The following is a 23,427-nucleotide window of genomic DNA, read 5'->3' as shown; positions in this document are numbered from 1 at the left end:
ACAGAAACTGTCAAACTACATGTCGAGATATGACAAAGAATTTTTTTATATGCTTTGTATTGAGACTTCAATGACGGAAGAAGAATCATGGTAACGATTTTTATCTTTGGACAAGTTTGAGAATTTTGAAATTTTTTTGTGTCATCATTTACAAATTACTAACAAAGATTGTACGGCGAAAGCTGCAAGGTTCTCTTATGAACTCCGTTGGCCAGTAATTATATAAAGCAAGGAAACAAAAAATTCTTTCGATGCAGCCGATAGTAAAGAAAAGAAATTGAAAAGAAATTGTTACCTGCTCTTAAGACTGCAACGATTATGTAAAAATAGACTCGATGATCGAATTACATGGTTTCATTCCTAGTGGTTTGGTGGTTTGGCATTAAATCGCCAAGTTCTAAAAATTTTTTTACGCGTAACCGCAGAGACTGGTTTCATGACCATACACTGGAGTCGTTTTTATCTCAGGCAATAAAGATATCAGATGTCGTTTTTGTGGTTTCGGTAGCAGCCGGAGTTATTAGATAAGCATTCAAGGTATACGCGTGGCACGGTGTTGATATTCTACGGCAGCAAAACACCCGGGTTTTTCTAATTTTTATTTCCTACTTTTTTTTTGTCGTGTTTTGACTGCTTTTTTCCTCCGCCGCAACGCATTCTTGATCATACGATGTTATACGGTAACATGTGTTACACAAATTAATTAACACCTTCATCGTCATAGATGTAAAGTGATTTACATAAGTGTGAAATTAGTGTGACTTATATGTAAAGAATCTGGAACCATTTAGTTTCTTGCTTTTTTCCACGTACATTTTTCTGACGTAAGTGTGCTCTATTGTGTACGGAATTTTGACTTTACCCATTACCTGGAGTTTTATATAAGCTCTGATATTTCATTCTAACAGCCGAGACCGTCGAATTCCCAACGAACGTGGAAAAGCAAATCTATTCAAAGCTTTCGCAAGTTGTACTACAGGTATACATATATGTATAAAAAGTGTACATGTATGTACCATACAGCTGATTCGACATATGGAGGTATTTCGGTACAGTCGTTCTTTTTCTGCGGATTGAGTGACACGTTTGACTAACAAACAAAGAAAAAATTCAAATTACACCTTGAAATAACAGCTGCCATACTCGAATTGCGGTGAAAATATTACTAGTAAGAAGACCTGTCGAGAGACTAAAAAGGTTTAATCGGGAGCAACACAATTAGATTTAGCGGATGTCAGTCATTAATAAACTTGCGGTTAGTGCATGACTTATTAACTCTCGTTATTACTCTCGGTCGTTTCACACATGCATCACGTATACGCATATAAGTATGTCATAGTCAGCTGATTGCGAGCCCGCGAAGATCGTTCCTCTCTTCATGCACGGTATATGCAATACACGTTGCATCGATACATCGCCGGTAGCTCGACCCGAAGAGGTAAAATACTTTGCGAATTCCCGCAGCTATGCGAAGAGCGATCGGAAAATATCCTCATGACGTCAGAGCCTGGTTGCTGCGCCATTTTATCACCACATAACCTAAGTTTTTAATTTTAATGGAGGTAAATCGTAATTCTCGGGGTTTCAAATTACTCATGTCACATAAATTGTTTAAACATAATCAGTAATATACATGTGCTACCATCCACACGTGAAAAACACGGTCGACGGTCAGCAGTCAGTCTGTACGGTTGCATTAGTTTGATTTTTTTCCACCAGATGACGCATTGCAAAGTGACAATCCCGCAATAAAGAAAACGTAGGCCTGGCGTTTGAAACAAAAATAATTAAACCCACCGGGAGTAATTATTAGGTAATTAGTGGTATACAAATTTGGCTGTATAAACACCGTCATCGTGGACTGTTACATTATACCTACGAGTTCATCCTCAAGCCGTACTCTCCCGGTTTTGGATGAGTTTCGGCTGCACGGAGGCGAGTAAACACATTGTCGCCATGTGGCTCGAGCCAGTCTGAATCATGCCAACAACCGACGCCTTAATTACAGCCTTAAACCTTAAACTTCAAGGTGTAATATGACGAAGTTCATTCACACGGTTCAGGGACAGTTATAAGGTTTGGCACATGTGCGGCAGAGTTTGTTTATTTACACATTCGACGCTTCACTAAATTTTGATATGATCAACAGCTTGATGTGCGTATAAGTAGATTAAAAAACCACCCCCAATCAGCGATATGAAATGTTGTTGCAATTATACCCATTCCGACGAACGTTGAATGTCTTATAAAGGATTCCAAGGAGTGTTAATACAAGTGACGGTACAATTATACGTAAAAATATTATACAAGTGGCTGCGAATTAACCATTGTCTCGCCCGGAACGATCATTCACCATGATTTACCATTTCCGCAATTTGTCTCTAACAAAGTATGACTGATTTCTGGGAAGCCTGACTCCTCGAAGTTTCTCATCCCTTCGCAGGATATACAAGAACTCTTACATGATTCCTTCGTTTCACTTCTATAAAAAAAAAGTGTAACACGCGGAACGTTCAAATAGATTTGAATGTTAGCAACAATTCCTATTCCGAGAGTGTCAATAGGTATATACACAAAAAGAATAAAAGTGTATTATCCCTAAAAATTGCGACAGAATTACACCGCGCACGTTTTCATTATGTTATCGACAAAAGTGGTTGGCAAAAATGATAGTGCATAGAGAAAAGGAGAGACAATTCTTACTCTTACCACAAGCAGAGGCAGACTGCGAGCGTTTGTCGCGCGGAGCATTATCAAGTTAGCTGCTTTTGACAGGGTCAATTGAATTCAGAGTTGCAGGGCCTCGTTGATGGCTGCTGCTTCAGTGGTATAGGATTACATGGGGTTAAAAGGGTGCAGGTAGTACTTGAAGTGACGCGCACACTAACGGTTGAATAAAATTCTTAAGAATCTTGTTATAACCGCCGCTATTGCTCTCCCTCGACCTTATTCTCTCAATATCCACGTGCACTCGGATTACCAACAATAGGTACATGCGCACATTTCATAAGCAAAGAATGCTCATTGAAATGGGGTGAAAAATTCAATGAAATCCATTTACGGTGTTTATTTTTCATCTCGAACAATTACCTACTCGTAGGTCTGGTGGCAGGGTTGAGAAAATCAAAGATACCGCGGTGTTTTGCTTGTATATATTTATATATATTTTAATACCAATTTCCAATTAATCGACGTACCGTCTCTTTTTCGCTTGATCCTATAATTAATTATAGGAAAGATTAACATAATATACGTCACTGAGAATTGTGTAAAGACCACGTGCTTCCCAATTAATCAGTCTATTGCACTGATGTTTGTCAGACCAACGTGCCTTTTTTTACGACAAAAACAAACGAAAGAAACTGAATTTGGTTGGTGAAACGATTACTGCAAGAAAAATGAACCACCCAAAAAGGAATTGGGTAAAAGAATATTTCTTGGGGGCGAAACGCGGCGCAAAAAAAAACATCTATAATTAGAACCGCGAAATGAGCCGGCGTAGTAATTTAAAAGATCCAGCAAAAAACCTCTTTCTCTCTTCTTCTCTTGCTCGGCAGGGGGTGGAGATTGTTAAACTTTTAATCTTCGTTTCTCCAGCAGCGGCATAATATAGCTAAGGCGAGGATGAATTCTTCGGTGTTCAGTTCAAGGTCGGGCATGGGGTCAACCCGGTTATAACCGAGCGAGCAGATGTACGTATCTCCTCTCTAACTCAGCTGCATAAATCCATGTACCACAGCCAAGTGACCATCGGACAAGGGAAACGAAACTTGACGTTTGCGTATACGCGACGCTGTGTGTTTACAAACCAATGGTAAGTGAGTGAGCGAGGAAGGAAGGAAAGAAGGAAGGGTGACGAGGGTGTTCAGCGGTTTCTTTAGGGTGGTAAAACAACCTGATATCCTCCCTACTCTCTAAATCTCTAAAAATACCCTGGAGCATATGGCATGTGAATCAGTGACATGTGCCATTCGTCGTGTGCCGTTTTCGCGGTCTTTGCGTTGTTTACAAGGTCCCTAAATCTGTTCACGGAGAAATTTACAAGTCGAGACTGACTTTACATCGGCATGGTTTGTTGCGATAGTTTCGATGTATTGAAAATGGTTATTTCAACTGTGAGAATCAGAGGAACTATGTAATAAAATAAAATTAACTACAGACGCATGATTATACATTAAGAATAGGATGCCTCGTGCAGTTCTTACCTGTCACACCTTGTACCCCCTACACGTATGTCATATGATTATGGATAAATGGAAGGTTGTAACAGAGAGAGTGAACAACGACATTCTGGGTCAAACCGGAGCATCGAATGGCTACCGACATTAATGGTGCGACAATGCCTACACTGCCCGGATTCAGTTCATTCAGTGAGCCCAATGCAACTGCACACAGATAAAAAAATATACAATTAATATAGCAGTATTGACAATTATCTACATTGACGCGGCGCGGCAACTTCACTTCATTTCATGCTTGAGCTAACTTTTTATCATTTTATTGTTTTTTATGTCAAGGTGAACAACAAGGTTCCCGATATGTATTCTCCGATATATCATCCGGTCATCAAACTGCAAGACTAGAATCGACAATTATAAAGTGATTATTCTCCAAGATGGGCGCTAGTTATCAACAACTCACCGCTAGTCGAAAACTTTGTTACAGAGTTCAAAGACCCTGGACGTACGAGGCGAAGAGAACCGCACTCCACACCCTCAGGGGTATAACTTACACGTAAATAAAACGTAATCACCCTCCACGTGCTTCAGATTCTCGAAGAGCCAGCTGGAGCTCTTTCAGACAGACATACAGAAGCTGGTCTGGCCAATGTTAACACACTTGAAGAGATCTCAAGCAAGAGAGTATATAGCGACCGGTTTATACAATATTGCACATGTGCGATGGTTCCTATAAAGTGTAACTCAATGATCGATGCAAATCTGAGTTCACTGTACCTATAATATCCATGGTGCATTTATCCAATTTTAGTTTCCTACTCGAGGAAATCTCTCGAGGATTTCTCGTAACCCATCGTATACGCAGTATAACATGTATAAGTACCGGACTCTCATAATCGCGCGTATATCGAATAATTCATTTTTAAATTCCTGCCGAGCCCAACGCGGCCCAAAACCATAGAGGTGGGCAGTCGTTCCATAAACTCAGGTATAATTAGGCGAATGCACCAGATGCTAAGGAGAAATGAGGCTCTGCGGCAGACAATTACACTCTAATGACTGAGGGGCGACTATAAAATCCAGTAAGCCTACTTAACGACCACCTTGTTTTCACCATACATATATGCCTAGATATTTGTGATATATGTGTGCCTATCGCACGGCTAAGTGCGGCAAGCTGATTACGCATACATGCATACAGAATCCACCTGTCGTATGTGTATGTTGTAAATAGAAATGACCCGAAAGCAGAGAATGGTATGCGTAAAATTTGTCACACAACTTTAGGAGCCGTTCCTGAGATAATCGCACCGTAAAAGTCTCCAGGGGTTGGCTATTAGTCCTTTCATTTCCCGTGAAAAGTGTATAATGTACGTACCTACAACGTACGCGTATGATTTACCACAAAATCATATATGAAGTATGCAGAAGATCGACGTTCCAGTACCGGTTAAAAATCATGCCACTAATTTCTTTCCTTTCCCCACAGCCACCTACTTCAGGATTAAATTCGTTGTCACTTATGTACATCGCTGTTGTTGCACGAAGCTTGAAATCGAGAATTTATGGGTATACCTACAGCATCGATGTACGGAAGAATTTCCCATGGATCTACGGGGCAACGACTTCTTCGTTTTAATCCCATACGTTACCGACGACGACGACCAGATTTTAATCGGTTAATTACTGTTTGTAACTTGACATATGCCTCGCTGCATCTAGAAACTTTCATCACAGAAAACAATGCAGGAATGCGTAACTGGTATTATGGGTGTACCATAACACTCTCCGCTTCTTCTTCGAGACGATTCGATCTGTGTATCTGGCTACGCACATACGAACACGGTATGCATACCATTACAACAGCTGGTTTATACGCAGATGCAAAGCTTACAATCCGTCTATTAAAATTGCTTTCCATTGGGGCAAGATCTGATATAGCTGCTGAGACGTTAATAGAAATTGTAGACTCGTCTCGGAGTCACCTTTTTATTCATCCTTAGATCACGAACTATTTCGATTATCATGGGTGCACCGTACGAAGAATGCATTTACGACGCTATTTCCAAGCCCTGCATCAATCCCGATGCATTCCTGTGCAGGTAAATCGGGACAATTTACTTACACGACGTAGGCCCGCAAGGGCAGATAAACGACGAGGTATATCACAGGGTTTTTTCCACGGGAGCAGCGTTGATAAATAATTTATGGAAAATCGATAGAGAGGTAAGAACTACGGGGAGCCTTACACATACGCGGAGACTGGTGACCGGATGAACCGAGGGAAAGAGTTCAAGCTGAGGACGTAGAGGCGAAGTCTCGAACTTTGATTGTAGGGAGAAAATAACACTGATCGTTACCACGGTCAAAGTCTAAAAAAGAACAGGTTCTTGAACAATAAAACTAGTATAATGCGTACAAGCGCAGCCTCCTCAAGTCTGGTCACGTACTAGAAGCGACCCCGAAGTGAGTAATCCGTGTGATAAATTCTCTTGGTATAGAAGAAGTGCAGGTACCAAGGTACGGATCGGAAAGCCGGATACCCGAAGACTCGGGGTGGTGGCATTATTCGAACATCGAACCAATCAATGACAAGAATCCTTGCCGTGGAATAAAAGGTGAACCATTTACCTCGCTGCAACGCTATTTAACAGTGTGAAAAAGAGAGTTTTTACGTACCAATAATTGAGAATGCTAAGCAAGGTTGTAAAACGACGTCAAAGACAGACGTTCCGCGGTTCAAAGCTCGCTTCGCGATCTCTCTTACATTGTCTTTCGTTATTATGGTAAGGAAAAAATGGATTACACCTTACTCCAGGCTGTTTGTGTGGCATTTTATTTTACCGTGGAATTCTCATTTCGAGAGTATATAGAGAATGTTGTATACTGGGCCTGCCGCAGTGACGACGGATGTTCCGTCAACCTTGTAATGATACGTCTTCTCCCGCACCCAAGAGATAGGATGGATACAAAGGCGGAAATTTATCACCGAGGGTTTGCCAGAAGGAAAAAGAGAAGAGAAAAAAAAAAGAAAACATTTAAATCATCGTAACATGAAATTAACTTTAGACGTAATTGATTAGAATTCTCCATGTGCGGAGAGATAATTTTAATAACTTTACGATTGGCCTGCACTATTGTGTACGATGTACGTATATTCAGTAAAAAGATTAAATACACCACATATGATATTTTATTTTACGACGCGCGACGCCAGTAAAGTTTTTCTTTACCATGTCATCATTGGTCTTTAAACGTCGATATCAAATTTGATTGTAGTAATTCCCGAGGTTTTTTTTTTTTTTTTTTCTTCGTCGCCTAGACGAAAAATAATATAGGTACGCATACCTGTATAGGTATAAATAAATGTCTGTAACGTTTTTAAGTGTTAACCAAGTTATTTGGTGGGTTAACGTTAAGGTGGAACGAGTTAAGTATCTACATTACATAGACGTATGCATGCTTCTATAGCAGGATACGGTCGCGTTATCCGGTTACAATCTCAGGTGTCTACCGATATTTATTATCGAAATGGAAGAAAATACCCTCAAGAGCATGCCGATGATAAATCTCCATTAACTCAAGGGAAAGCGTATACAAATTTCAATCTTACGGTGCTTGTGTAGCGTGGAAAATCGTGTAAATATCCTACCTCGGCAAAGTAAACGGTTCGAAATCTTGATTCACCGCGTATTAAATATATACGTATTACAAGCAAAGTTTGGGGAGGGTAAATGAAAAAGTTGTCCTTGAACTTCTGTCCACAAAAGTTTCTCCGCATATGGCGAGTTGCATGACATGAGGCCATTAAAAATTTTCAGTAGTTAAGCAGGGTACAAATTGCTGGTAAAAAAAAAAAAATAAACAAATAAACCAGTCAAAGACCAGCTATTTATACCTGACTCGTAACACTGGGATGGATGAATGATGCTCTGATTACGAGTTGACCCAACTTTTCCCGAGTACGCGATTAATTGTGCTCGGTGTACGCATCAACCCAACGTTCGTAGTTCAAGTTTTGTCCTTGAATCATTTCAGACGAAGTCTAGAAGAAAAAAAAAAAAATGATAAAAGAATATGACTCGGGGTTACGCGTTGCGGGGTCTATGCGTCTATTTTCATAGACGTGAACATATCCAACGAAGGTATAACACGTCGGAACGATTAATAAACAGAGATTTCTCGTGATTGTCTTAACCCAAACCCACCCATACTAAAATGATTGTTTGTTGTTTCTAGTAGCATGTGTGAACAGCAGTCCCAGACAAAACATTATAATATTTACGTAGGTATATGTTATGAATCATTTCTGGAACGCAGGTTACAATCCGGCCAATGGTAGGTCAACTTTGAACCGAGTCATTTCGAAATGCTCGAGAATTGCCCATCTGCAATGGAAGACGCCCAGCCCACGCCCAGTCGTCGAGGAGGCAGCTCATTGCCGAGGGTGTCGTCTCGCAACACCCTCAATTTCCGTTCTAGGCTAGGCTATAGTCCAAGGAGCGGCTCGTTTCCGCCGCTGCTCCAAGAACGAATTATTATTGCCCGCTGAACACCACCACGATGTAAATTTTGTTCCCAATCTCGGGTGTTTATTTTCCCTTTTCGACCCGGTGCGTCAAAACTCACGTCTCGAGGTCCGCAGGTGCAGGGTAAACATCTCGCAACCTATACCTGGAATAGCTTCAGGTCGTATCAGGAAGTCTGCACAATTTTATCTGGGAAGACCAATTCGTCATCTGCAATTTTTTAGAACTCTTCCAGAGTCGATCAGTCCTAATTTCAAATCTCAACCTGCGGCTTCCAAGCTACGGTGCACTTCACGTGGCTGCGAATAGCAGTTTGACTTGCATCAGTAAAGCCGGTGCGAAATCGAGACGTGGGACGTAGTCGTGTGGGTGGCGAATCGCGAGTCGTTGCAGATATCTCGCCTCGCTTATTCCCAGTTCCCAAAGAACGGTGAAGCATTGGATCCGGTCGTTGAACCGTTTCCAATTGATCAACGTAAGAGAGAAAGAGAGAGCTTGTAGTGCATATACATAGTAGGTACCTTCTGCAGATACAAGCTCATAGTCGAATGCAGTTTTTCTTCACGACGCCTTAAAAAAATGTGAATTATAGACACCTGGTACTGATTAATCGAAATCAGGTGGGCGACATAGACATAGAGTTCCTGGTCTGGTCTCCGAGATAATTAAAGCTGCTCTGTCCACGTGGAGGTAGAATCTAACTAACCGAGAACTTGGTACCTCAGGCAGTATAAGGACATGAAAAAGATCTGGTCGTAACTCTCAGGTCAAGCTTCTCTTCCCCCATGCACTCTGTAATGTGGTTGGCAAGGGCGCGGCGACTGGCTGGACTGACGCATCATAATGAGGGTTTCCCTTCTCTCAGCTGGCAACACGAAACCAATTGAAATAAAAAACCGTGGAGAAGCAGGGAGTTGATCGCCAGCACCAGCAGCAGTCCAAGGGAGTTCGGTTCTCTGCCGCCCTCCTAGTGCTTTCATGGTTGTTTGTCGGGTCGAAGGGCTGCTGGATGACTAGACGATTCTTCTTGACGTTTAACGACCAACAATCGATTCCAATATCCGGCCACATAGTCTGCGGGTCGGTCTAGGTAGGCATGGCGGAGATACGGTGCCGGCTACATACCTGCTGCAAGTCTAGGACTATGGATGCTGTGGGAGAAAAGGCGAGGGTCTCAACCTGTGAAACTTGGCCAAGAAATGGACCACACCTGGATTGTACATGTGCCTGCTTGTTTCTCTTTATTCTTAACCGACCCGCAGTTTCAAATCACCGACAAATGTTCGCTTCAACTGTACCTTGAGGTGTCAGGAATTGGGTCTTGCATCAGGCCGTAGTAGACGGTGTTTGAAACTCTAAACGATCCGGTATTATGGGGTGGTGGATAAGAGATACGTAGGTATACGTATTGTGAAACGTGATAATGACGCGAAGAAGGAAAACAATGAACGATAGGGGCTCGGTCCGAGGAGACAAAGAGACACGAGGGTAATACGAAAACCACTGAGTCTCGTTACCGTTCAAAGATGCAGTTCAGATGTATCGGTTACATCTCGGGGTTTTGAGCATCTGCAATTTGCTATACCTACGGTATCTTGCCCAATGTAGCGTCATTCAAAACTCTTTAGTAATATTCGTTGACGTCTTGACATTACCGCTGACTTGTTTTCAGCTTCGAAACAAAATGCGAGTTCGATTCTAAACGAATTATGTTACAATGACCGGCGATGCAGCCGACGCGACGTGCGAAAATGTGAGACAATGTCACATAATTCGTACAGAATCGAACTCGCATTTTATTTCGAATCGAAAACAAGTTAGCCAATGAATAGAACTGTACAACAAACGTACCCTGATTGTATGTGCAAATGTTTTATCTGTAATTGAACTCTGTGTTTAAGCACGAATTTTAGCGTATGAAAATGATACGCGCGTCCCTTTCAAATCTTCCGATAATGAACATTTAAGATCTACTATCGTCGGACGCCTGAATTGTTTATTCATCGCGTGTGCGGGCAGCGTTTTAGATGTTTGCGCTAATGGAATTCCACCTGCGATAAAAGTCGCTGGCACATGCTCGTCGCGTGTGACGCAATTTTATATACAGTATATTATAAGACGAAAATTCTTTTCGCACTGATACCGCCGGCATTAATAATACATTAATATATTATACCTGTGTATACTTCAAAAGAGTCTGGCAAAAATAATGGAGATAACAGCGTACATTCAATTCGTATAATAACAAGTTCGAATGGTTCTTGAAATGGAGCACGTCTTCCAGAAAAGTCGTTATTTGTGTATATATACACACCTGACAGACGCCACCACGAAATAGATAACAAAATAAGTGTTCGATTTATCATGAATCATATCGATAATTGGCAATACAGACACATGTAGATCACGTATGTATCTGAAAATTTTTATACAAGTGTCATCGTTATGTCGCCATAAATGGTATTAGGCATTGATGCCTCGCTCTCTCTCTCTATCTCTCTCTCTCTGTACATGTGCGCAACTTTTTCATTGATTTTTTACTGGCGTCTAAATAAATCCGCGTTTACTGATTGCTATACCTATAAAAGTATAAACTTATCAATCATATAAGAGTTTCGTTTGTCAACCCGTGGTTGTTTTTTTTTTTTTTTCTATCCTAATATCGTAATTTTCTTTATTGACTCACCGAAGTCAGAACGATTACATAATTTCAAAGTCTGCCATATAATATTGATCATTTATCGTTATGCATCCTCAAGTACGTAATATTCAAATTTCCATCAATTTTATGTGTACGCCTCGACATGCCAAGGGGATAAAATTCTGTTGAGTGTACTGTAAGACCTCACAAATAGTAAAACAGATCATCTAGATCCTCAAAACCATGTGAATTGGAAGGCTACAAAAGCGACGAGGTGAAATATTATATATCCAAGAGACACTGCGGAGTAAAAATTTGGGATCGTCAGTCGCGGGTCTCGAATGGAAATGTTCATAATGGGCGGACCAGTTTAAAACGAAGGCCTGCATCTCGTCGGACTGCAGTGACCGTCTGGTTCATACACCTTGATGAATCCTGCACTGCACATTGCCGACATTTGGGTTATTATTCAAGGGTATAATAGGCTTTAGAAGAGATTGCTCTTAAAACGTAATTTGCATCGAACGAAATAGATAATTCATTGATTGATAGACGTACATTCGGATTTGTCTGCAGAATGTAGAATACATTTTTTTTGTTTTTTTCTTCAAGTATTTACTGTTGATGTAAAATTAAACAGCTTGTGTGTTTGAAGTCTTAAAGTTAAATGGTCGCGTCATATCACAGTATTATCGACAGAGCCATGTTTAATCGGATGTGTGTGTGTGTGTGTGTGTGTGTATGTGAATACCGTACACATACATATTCATACCGCACGTAATGTACGTTACATATATAACATATTATTGCAAATGGATTCGTCGAAAATTTAACGCGTATATTTATCGCTAGATATTTCGTTCTTTCACACTTCGACGGCGTGTCATAGTGTATGACGTTAAATGATAATTATTTGGACGTACTAACTTGACCGTGCGAAGGAAGTGAGAAAAAAAAAAACGCAAAATATTTGGCAATTCTGCCATCTGGTCCCGGGGAACTGTATCATATGTGGCATTGGGCCGAGATTGCTATTATACGACTTATGTGTAAAAGAAAAAAAGAGAGGAAAAAAAAACTATTACGCGTGATTACTTCACACAGAGTTTACCGATAAGAATATATTTCAGCAAGATTTGTTTTTTTGTTGTATCCCCCTCCCCCCATTAATTATTACTATTATCCACAACACAAGCCAATTGATGATCAAACTGTGTACGTGAAGCACGCAATCTTCTAATTTATGAGACGTTAAGGCCGCCTTAATATTCAATTACTCTGCTGATATGAAAAATGTTTTTATATAAGTCTAATCTGAGAGCGCCAAGTTGTTTCGTTTTTGTTTCAAAGACCTTCGCCAAAGACTTGTATACGGCTTGGCGTTAGATCATTTTGCAAATATTCAAAGCTTTGACATGTATGCGTTATAGAAATTTTTTTCCACTTGGTATACGTTTATTTTTGTACGTATCTCGTCGATCTAAGACATCGAGGTATAATACCCTCCTATACACGTAAACCTATAGTTAGTTGTACTAATTTCTTTCCTCAAGTGTTTTTGTCACCAGAATCGTACCATCGCAAGAAAGTCCTAAAAGCAAGTGACCTGACCTGATTATGTGCACCGAGAGTTTCCGTTTAAAAAATTGTGCAATGTTCGTTAAAACTGCATCTCGTGCCGCATCGTTTTCTAGGCAAGTATCCTATTTTACAACTCTTCTAACGCGTGTCACTTGCCGGTATAACTGCGGCTCAGGTTGCTGCTCCCCTAACATTCTTCCCCACTTTCCCCCTTCGCACTAATAGCGAGCAACGTATTACCGTCCACATCGAAACCATCGCAAACGTGCAAGCAGCGTGTATGTATGCCTACATAGGATGCATCGGGCAAACTTGGCTCCGCTTAAAACTAACGCCTTCCTTCTCCTCTTGCTCTGCCGCACGTCGCGTTGCCAAGCGCGCGGGTTACGTAATCAGGAAATAACCGGCGAGCCGGCTAATTGATGACAAGAGGGTGCAGAAGGGTTCAAAACACGGTTGTTGCAGTACGACCCATACCATGCCCTAGAACAGTCGATGATGATGAACGCCGTGTGTAAACAGAGACCCTGAAAGTCAGTGTTTGAACAAACACCTGGAACGGCAGTGTCCTGCACGTGTATCGATGACTGGTACTCGATGCAGCCGAAGCTATAAATCATCATTGCATGACACTCCCGATTAGGCAAGTTCGCTGATACTACACCAGATTGGAATTACTCTGACTTTGCGTCAATATAATAGAGACACTCTGAGAGTGAATTAACAAACACCTGAAACAGCAGCGTCTATGTGCTTCGACTTGCACCCGATGCATTCGAGGCTGTGAGTCTGCACCATTGGATGGTCCTCCCGATTCGTTAAATTCGCTGATGTACCGGGGATTGGAATGTATACCACGACATGACATCGTCGTCGAGGTGCGGGACCATGAATACAGAGGATGGAATGCTGTGCAGAGATTTTCCCACCAAAGTACACTACGCGTTCGTTTACTTGGTTGGTGAGTATCTGCCTAACAAAGAGTGAATTGTGGAGAGAAGCTCACCTGTTACGACGATTAGGATGTCGATTAGTAGTCGCCAGTTCCAAAGGCTTCGACAAGCATTCATGATCTTCTCGCGGGCACCCTTGGACCCCGAACTTGTCCCCGTTGGATCCACGGTGTTGCCGACGACACCTGTGTCGTCCAACCTCTCGATGCTTTGGATCGTCAATAGTTCCGTAGATTTCTGTCAATTAGAATAAGTAGAAGGGTGAGTATCAGAGTTGAAGTATAAAAGTACATAACAGCTAGCTCGTGGCGTGAATGGTCTCACATAACATGTATTTTTTCTTACGTATAAACTTTGTTTCACAACGTTAAAATAATTTTCCTGTTCAGTAATCTGACGTGAACACGGTTTTGGTATATTACCCGCGCTTGTAACACATTTTCGGGAATTGACGTTATGCTTAAAGTTGAATGTAGTGTGAATCGTCGTCTGAGGAATGCTCTTGAATTTCACCAGTTAAGATTCATATAAATCGTGTTATACAAGTGCCCATAAGAGATCTTTGCGTTGGTGGAAACGAGCGCTAGCTGTGAGATTGGCAAGTTCTTGGTGCGTAAGTATGTCTAAAAACTTGCGTGCCACCGCACGCGCACACACACACATAAATACTTTTAATTAGGTACTGTAACAGACCGCAAGAATCATGAATGATATCCGCCCACCAGGAGATTTTGAAAAGCTTAGCGCACATAAATCGCCAGTAGGCTTGTTAATGGTGAAACGATTAAATTTTGTATGGTCTGCGAATCGGATTCTCGAAGAATGAAAGAATAATTGGTCAGTAGTAATACAAGTGGGGTTCAGAACACAGATTCCTACTGCCGACACTTACCGACATGTTGCTCAGACTCATAGTCAGGGGTTAATGGCGGTGACGTCATCGCGGAGAAGGGTTTGAGTCTCGATAGAATGTCGGTAATAGTCGTCAGTAGAAATCTGTGTCCAAAACCCCCCTTGTACTACTACTTTCGACAAATCTATTGACTCAAAATCAGGAGGGCAAATCGAAGTACACGATACTCGACGCGACATCGGCAATAAACGTCTATATATATGTATATTCAATTGTTGGCCCCAACTTGTTTGGCTGAGTGATAATGCTCGCTGACCGGTAAACGTAGGACCAAAATCAAACAATGGTCTTACAAAGTGCATCGTGCATGTCGGGAGGAGACGCGCGGAATGTACATGGGAGGGTTGTAAGTTGTGATGATAGCTGGGCGAGAAAGGAAGGACGGGTGCACCTCGAAGCGATATGATATGTTTGCCTTCTACTCTCGAACCGACGACAATCCCATATTACATTTGTTTGAAGAGGGTGCGCGTTGGTTGAGTAGATAGAACGTCGGCGGACGCGCCGCAGAGTCATCGGGTAACAACTAATCGTGAATGGCAAGGAGCACAAAAGCGATCGGACAACATATAATACGGCAAAAAGTGATGAGACTAAACGCGAGAGAAGATCCAATATATGCATGGAGCTTCCAAAGTGCATTCGGCTAAAGCTCATAGTAGGTACCCACAGCTTCACGGATGACATATCGTGATGTTTTAGAGAGAAAGGCGAAAGTAAACAAACGTACCCCGTCAAATTATACGAGAGTGAGGCTGTGTACAGGGGACAGACTCGGGTCGGGTCTGGTGTACTGGGATGAACATTATCAAGATGACTTCGTCGTCGTCGTCGTTATGCTAACGACAGCTCGTGAAGGGTGTAAAAATACATAATGGGAGGAGAGCCCAGCGGAAAGACCTGAACGCAATGGAACGCCCTCGAGGCCCGAGGCGAGGGGGTGTTAAGGTCAAAGGTCGCGTCAAGATTTGAAAGGGGGTCTCTCCCGTCCCCCGGACGGCAGCGTCGCCCCCCGAAGAGTAGCTAGTCGGACAAACGTCATATCTATATGGGAGCCTTTTCAATGAACGCGCTGAAGCAACTTTTGACTTGCTCCAGCTGAATAGATATTTAAAAATCTTATTCAAAGTCTTTCCAAGAGGTTGCTGCTCACAGGGCGAAACAAAACCGTCTGCCTTCCAAGGATACCTATCTTCTATAGCGCTTTGCGCAGGCTCAAAAACGGATGTATCATAATATCGCGTTTCAGTCCACAAAGAAACAAACACGGTACCCTTTTACGTTTTTTACGTTTGCCGGGAGGTGGATATATTTGTCAAATTACGAGGGTAACATATGACCATATTATACTTCGAATTCAACTCGGTCAACCTGTTTAGGATCCAGATTGTTTTATGGTTTTTTTCTCATCAACAGACAACCATCTATCAGTTTGCCGTAGGCATTTGCCTCAAAATTCACAGGTGTCACAATCTGCTTACCCTGCGTAGAAAGAAAACTCATGCATAATATATTTCACCGCTGAGAATGTCAGTTCATGCGCCAGGTGGTATTTGATAATGTTCTCTGCTTTTTCCGTGATTGTTATCGCGTCGAAATAAAAGAGGAAAAAAAATAAATAAATAATGGGAGAGAACCACTAATTGTATAAATCCCAACACTCGTGTTTCTTCAAAAAATAAAACAAAAAAACACCGTCTGAACTTTAAACTTAGCTCGAAAGCATGTGATACTAAAAGACCAGGTGTTACTACTTAACACTTAATGCAAGATGAATATATACATATATGTACACGTATATACACACCGAAATATATACGAGTATATACTGCGCATGTATGTACGGATAAATTTCTCTCCGTTTCCCGGAGAGTGGTGCAACGTCGGAATTGATTGTACCAAAAATAGTTTAAAAATACATAGAGAGGAAAAGGTGGCTCGAATCGTTCGCAGTTGACACCGAGAATCTCGTATCAGTTACTGATACGCCTTCTCTTCGACGCGGCCCTTTTAGTGGCAACAAACAGATAGAAGTCCGTAAGTCTCCTAGAGATTTCTACGGTACTTGCACACCTGGTATACCAATAAATGGTAATCCCCGACGAATAAATCGAGCGCAAAGGGACATAAACGTATAATCATTTTGTTGTGGATGTTGAACCGTCCGTGCCTCTCGAACAGATTCGTTCGGATCATACGTTCGAGGCCATGACGTAGCTCCAGGATAAGTCCTCGTTGAATTTCAGTGTCTTCTGTTTAATTAGCCCGAAAAAATTTGCATACTCTCCGACCGAGGTAGACGTGAAATTTCCAATTTTTGAGCATACACTGGCAAAGTGTGGATTACGCAGGGTATATAACACTAGGCTTCTAGAGGAAGTTCATGCATCAGCTTACAGAGAGCAATTATTCCGTCGAGTATTAACGACATACGCGTTGTCACTTCTGTTGAGGCAAACGGTTATGTACTTATATCATATCACTTGCTGGTCAGTTAAAACATGCCTTACAGAGAGGTTATTCAAGCTGTATTCAAATTATATCCATTGACTTGGAAATCATACCGAATAATTGATTTGTTTTTTATTTGCAGTGTAAATTTGAGGGTTGTAATGGAATTTCGCGTCCCACGGTCATATACCTTGATATATGCAGGATTCTACATCCGTGTTCGACGGTTAACTTTTATCACCCGAGTCACCCTCATTCAACATTTGATCGATTCGTGACCACGCACTCGTTCGCGACATTCAGTATTCACCCCAGCAAACTTCTATGGGCAAGATCCATCACGGTGATACAATACGAATAATGATCGGTTGATCGATGAGTGGAAATTTCGACGATACCATCGATCAAGACATCGGGGACGTTAACGCCTGTACATTTAGACGTCACGGTTTTCCAAAAATGATCATTCTACCAGAGTTGACGATGATCTCGATTGGCGCGATTGATCTTGGATTACACAACGAATTATATAAGAAATCTTGACAATGTTCATATCAATCAAGATGTGGGTCACGTTCAAGCGGACTATTCCAAAGTCAAGTGGTCTTTTCTTTTTTTGTTCTTATTTTATTCCCTTTTCTGGAAGATCAAAGATTGTCCAGAAGTTGATGGGGCTCTTCAGCTACGGCATGTAAAGCCGGTCGAAAACGACTTTAAAAGCAATACATTATATCGTAGGTATAGGGTACATGCATGTACCGGGATGGTGTTTCAAAACACGTTTTACCATGCATCGGGCACTGTAAATAGTAACGTACAAGCACGTGCAACGGTCTGTTTACCGATCATCGCGTGGAGACCAACAAAGCTTATAAGCTTATATGAACTTACAACCTCTTATACACCATTATAATTACGATGTGCAATAATTTTTTACTACATATACGTGTATATGATCAATAAACACGAATATTTATGTTGACTACGATATACCCAGCCGAAATACGTATATGACACCTTCTGGTACGGCAATCCACCTGATATCGGGAGTTTCGACACTCCACGTTGAATATTAATAAATTTTGAACGAATTCGTATTCAAGTATTGTAGATTTATGGTTAGTTGGTTGAATTTTATCCCCTCATGATGTCAGAGACAGAAAATTTTAAGATACTATATTAGAGATTAATTTTGTAGCACGAAACGTCAAGTTCAAGTTTTATTGCATAAATTAGACCTTTGATTGACATACATATTATACTGTACATACATTACAGATATACAGGTGATAGAAGATGTTACGTAGTATAAATATATTGCAGCTGTATAACCGTAATCGAAACACTCTACCAACAATGATGATAATTGTTGTTTAAAGCTGGCGAATTCGTACCGAATGATAATAATAAAATATTTATAAGAAACATATTCAGAGAATCCCTTGTCAGAAGTGTTCACAATGATAATGTTATCTTAACCAATTAATCCACTTGCCTCTTTGAAATCGTAGCAGAACAGCTGGTCGAGGTTCGAGTAAAGTTGTGGATGTGTTTCCTTTTCGTTTGGCAAAAAACAGCAGAAACAAAAAGCAACAAATATTTCTAAATCACAATATCGGCCCAAGATATCACGACGCGAAATGATAATATCGATGTATCGCAACGTTTTCGAGCTCGTTCGTACAAAATATCACTCGACTTTGAATCCGGGCAAATCCAACGCGTCGGTTTATCCCCCGCTTTTAACAACTTGATGCCCCGATCAAGTATAATACAGTTGACGGGTAGAGTGTGTAGGTATAACGTGGCGAGTTAATAAAACGGATATTGGATGAATTAAAATTTTACTCGGCATAGGATAAGGCGGGTACCCAGGTCGTAAAGGCAAACAAAAGGCTCACTGGAGGCGGGTATAATACCTACGATTTACGGGATGGATATTTTTTTGGAACAGAATTTGAACCCCTGCCGCGGGTTCAATGAGGGAGGATGAATTATGGGAGCGATAAAGCGACTTCTCCTTGACGTTTCCAACGATTTGTCCACGAGGGCCACGTTTCGGCGCTCGTTTGCAGGGTGGGTGTAATATCGTTTGCCCGAATCGAATACGCGTCTCTCTTCCGCAACTCATCGACCACCTTAGCCGACCGCTTTACGGCTACTAACTGCGGTGCTATCGGCCGGTCGCTTTTTCCCTCTTAGGCTTAACAACCCCCACCACACCCGCGATGCAATGTACGCATACACCCACGATAGTACGATGTTAAACCACCACCGGACGAACGGGCTCATCCATAAACACGAATTAGGTACTTGGTAAGAGCATCGTGGTGTTTAACCAACCATTGTAACGTCCACTTTTTCGTCTGCAACGCGTCGCAAGCGCCGTTACTCGACAGCTTTTACAATTGGAAACCAATTTCCTCTGGTGAAAATGATTTGTACGATTGATTTTCAACGATTTGTTTTAAAAGGAAATTGGAACATTGCGAAAACAATTTTTTTTTTTTTACAAAATTGTAGACACGCGTAGTTTCGTACAAAGACTTGCAGACTTTCATGAAATTTTTGTATCTTTTTCTTTTCAGTTTAAAATCTAGTAGATGCGACAATATTTTTAACGAAAATTAACAATTCTTTACGAAAAACTATGCACGTTTACAGTTTTGTACAACATAATACGTAATGTTCCAATTTCTGTAAACAATTCGTAGTGTAGTAAAAATTTTCGCCAAGGTTACATGTCCGATTTTGGTTACTGGATAATTAAACTGGAATCGCAGGAAAATTTAGTAGGAGTAACTATATCGTGCGTTCATCGATACTACATTATCTAGTTTTTCAAACTTGATATCCGTTTGTTTCGTTTACTTATACATTTTTCCACTCAAACAAGCCCTTAACGTCAATTTATTGCTGTCCCAACACCAAATCATTGCAAAAAAATATAGTACCAGTGACTTTAATCACAGAGAATACTAGGAAGTACTAGTTTTTTTGTTTTTTGCTACAGTTACGAAACTCATTCTTATTTTTTACTCACAAAAAAAATTTTTACTTTTGTGCGAGGAATGAAAATATGAAGAACTGCAAAGTTTTCTCAGTGCAACTTTCTTCAAGACGCAGTATTTTCGGCTCGAGAACCTTCCATGGCCCATTTTCTGTTGAAGGATTGGATTACGGAATTTCGGTCTAAATTCTCGTGCCATCCCGTAACATCTTACACATTTTACACACGGATATACTATAGAAATATAACGATGGGAATCCTGATTGAATTCGTTGGTCTCAAGTCATATGGACATTGAAAGAAGTATTAATGCTTCTCTAAGTAACTATACCATGTGACTTTGCAAGTGATATTCGAGAATGAACTGGTGCGATGGCCTCCAATACTTGACTACGGAGTCCGTTTCATCGGCTAAGTGAAAAGTTTTTTTGCCGAATCGAATATACACCGCCATGGCATCAAAGGGCTGTGTAAAACCCTATCAAATGAACATCCGTACGACGCATACTGCATCCCTTTTAAACCACTTTGCAGAGCAATCGTTAAAAGGTGTCGATAAAACGACGTGAAAAATAAAAAAGTGTAAAAATTCACAAGTTCATCGTACTTTCCACTTATTTTTGAAGTTATACTTCTTTTGGCGCGTTATGAAAAACTGATGAGAGTGAAATTTCAAGATGCGCGCGCATCACTGTAACACAAAATTAACAGGATGAAGTTGCCCACTCAACCGAATTCATTAAGTCTCGAAAAAAAGCTAAATATTTATCCACATGGTTTTAGTTTTTACAGTCACAACACGTGTTTTATTTTCATACAAGTGCGAATTATATATGTGGCAATAAAATATATTCAGTAGTGATTTAAATTGAATATTTGGATTAATATTATTTACTATTTGTGAATATTAGTGAAAAAATTGTGCTAAAATACTTTTTCAAGTGCTCCAATATAATTGAGGTTAGTTATCCGTATGTATTATTTATTGATATAAATTAAAATATCATTATTTAATATAATTAATACTAAATATTATTAAATTATCAATGTTGAATATTTATTATTGGTTTTTTAATATTTACAAAATAAAGAAATAAATTTAATAGAACATTTAATAAAAAGTTCGTGACAAAAATTTAATAGATTATTTAAATATAATGTAAGACATCCGTTATTTGTTTTATTTTACACGTGTTTTTGTCGCTATAGTCAGACGTATGGCACCTATGACGCGTACGTCAAATGTGCCAATGGATACGAATACATCTGTAACCATTTGTGGGAACAGGCGTGAATATGAGATTGGTTGAAGTTCGAATTGAAACGCAAATCGGTTTCATTCAAACTGAATCATTGTTAGAATTAGGTATTGAGCTGTATTTTGCCGTACGTCGCTTTCTGCGTAGCAAACTCTGGTTGGCCCCCGAGCATATAGCAAGACTCAACGTCCTCGTACACCACCCCTATATTTTAATTGCGCGATTTATGATCGTTCACTGGGGGGAACTCGGATAGAGTCGCTCTGCCTCAAAGGCAGAAGGTCGCACGAATCGCATAGACGATTATTTGTATCATGGCTCCAGATGGGTCGAAAGGCTCTGTAATTTATTTTGATTTTCAATCGTTGGAATGATTTGAGAATCGGATTATCGGTCCGAGGTACCGTCAAGTTGGAATTTCGTTCCTGCAACCCCAAGTCAATTTTGATATGAAATTGTTTTCAGATTAAACAAGCGATGGATAAACTTGAATCCGAGTAAAACAATGTTTGTGTTTCGAAACCTCAATAGAGAAAAAAAAATGAAGCTAGGGAAAACATTCTTTACTTGAGCCGGTGTATCGAGCAAGTTTTTATTTAGAAAACTTATACTTCGTAATAGCGATAATAATGCCAAGGTGGTCCGTTAAAATTTATCGTAAATTCCGAAACTGTAGACAAATTGTAACTGCTCATCCCTTTAGAAAAGATCTATAAATTCTCAGAGCGATTCGATAACATTTTCGGATCTGACGATATTGTTGCAAAAATTTGAGGAAAAACGTAGACGTCTTCTGTAGAAAAATTCAGAATAACATTTTTCTGTAAAACTGCAAAAATGTCTATCGAGTCGTAACTTTTTAGATAAACATGTCCATCAAGGATCTTGTATAAACTTATTCAGATTTATTGCTGAGAAAGCCATCTTAAGATAACATGGGTCTCTATAAAAATATTTTTTATCAGCTGCACGGGATGTTTTTTGTAAATATTGTTTTCGAGTGCGCTCAATCCAAAAATGACTTTCAGTTCCCTCGAGCACGCACAGTATTTTTGCAAAATACAAAATGTTTGTATAAAAAAAGCATAACAATAATGAAAAAACCGCAATTTTATTATAGTAAACTAAACAATATTTCTTATGAAATTACACAATTTCTCTATGAAATATATATAATATTCCGTGTTCGTTCTCTTCGCCTGTGAATAACCATTTCTTTTTCTCTTTGATACAGCTTCGAACACGCTTCCGATTTCCATTTTCCATTTCCCTGTTTGTTGTATTTATTCTCGAGTCTCACTCTAATAAATATTAAATGGAAGTAAGAAATCACTTTTGCATAGGATTTTAAGAATCAAGAATACGATACCAGATTTCGCATTACACGAGAGGTTCAATCTAAATGAAACTACAAACACGAGTTCAAGAAAAAAACCTGTACGTAATGGAACATTTTGAGTATTTTTACCGGTTTCACAGTCAGAATCTATGAAAAAAAAAAACAGACTAAAAAAAAAAAAAACTGCGCAGTTTTTTCGTTACAGACCTGTGTAATCAGATACTTGGAATGGTGAGTGTGAAACAAATATCAGAATGTCAGACTTTGCGCTTCGTCCTTTAAAGAATAGTATTATAATTTGAAATAATATTGATGTGAATCGCTGTATGAAGAAAAAAGTAAAAAAAAAAAAAATAAAACAATTTTTGATTGAGTATAATATTTTTTTTTACCAAATTTGAAAGATTTTCAGTGTAAGATTGAAATGCCATCGAATACACTAGTATTATACTGGCATATTTGCCACTATCCAGCGCGGAAACTTAAATTACGATTTTCGAGCCAAATGCTGCAGGTACATTGGCACTTTGACCTTCTGTATAATTGAAACCTTATAGAACCTCCAGCAGCACG

General features: G+C 40.1%; 1 protein-coding gene across 1 annotated transcript in view; it reads right to left on the bottom strand.

Annotated features, from left to right (window-relative positions):
- LOC124174503 (phospholipid phosphatase 1-like) overlaps nt 1–23,427 on the bottom strand; it is a 35,633-nt gene that overhangs the window by 4,226 nt on the left and 7,980 nt on the right. The window contains exon 3 of the mRNA XM_046553716.1: nt 13,936–14,119. Within this exon, the coding sequence (XP_046409672.1) occupies nt 13,936–14,119 (184 nt within the window). The remainder of the gene's footprint in view (nt 1–13,935; nt 14,120–23,427) is intronic.

The sequence above is a fragment of the Neodiprion fabricii genome, chromosome 1, assembly GCF_021155785.1.
Source record: "Neodiprion fabricii isolate iyNeoFabr1 chromosome 1, iyNeoFabr1.1, whole genome shotgun sequence".
Lineage (NCBI taxonomy): Eukaryota > Metazoa > Arthropoda > Insecta > Hymenoptera > Diprionidae > Neodiprion > Neodiprion fabricii.
The sequence above is the reverse complement of the archived record's forward strand: the minus strand, read 5'-3'. Positions and strand labels throughout refer to the sequence as shown.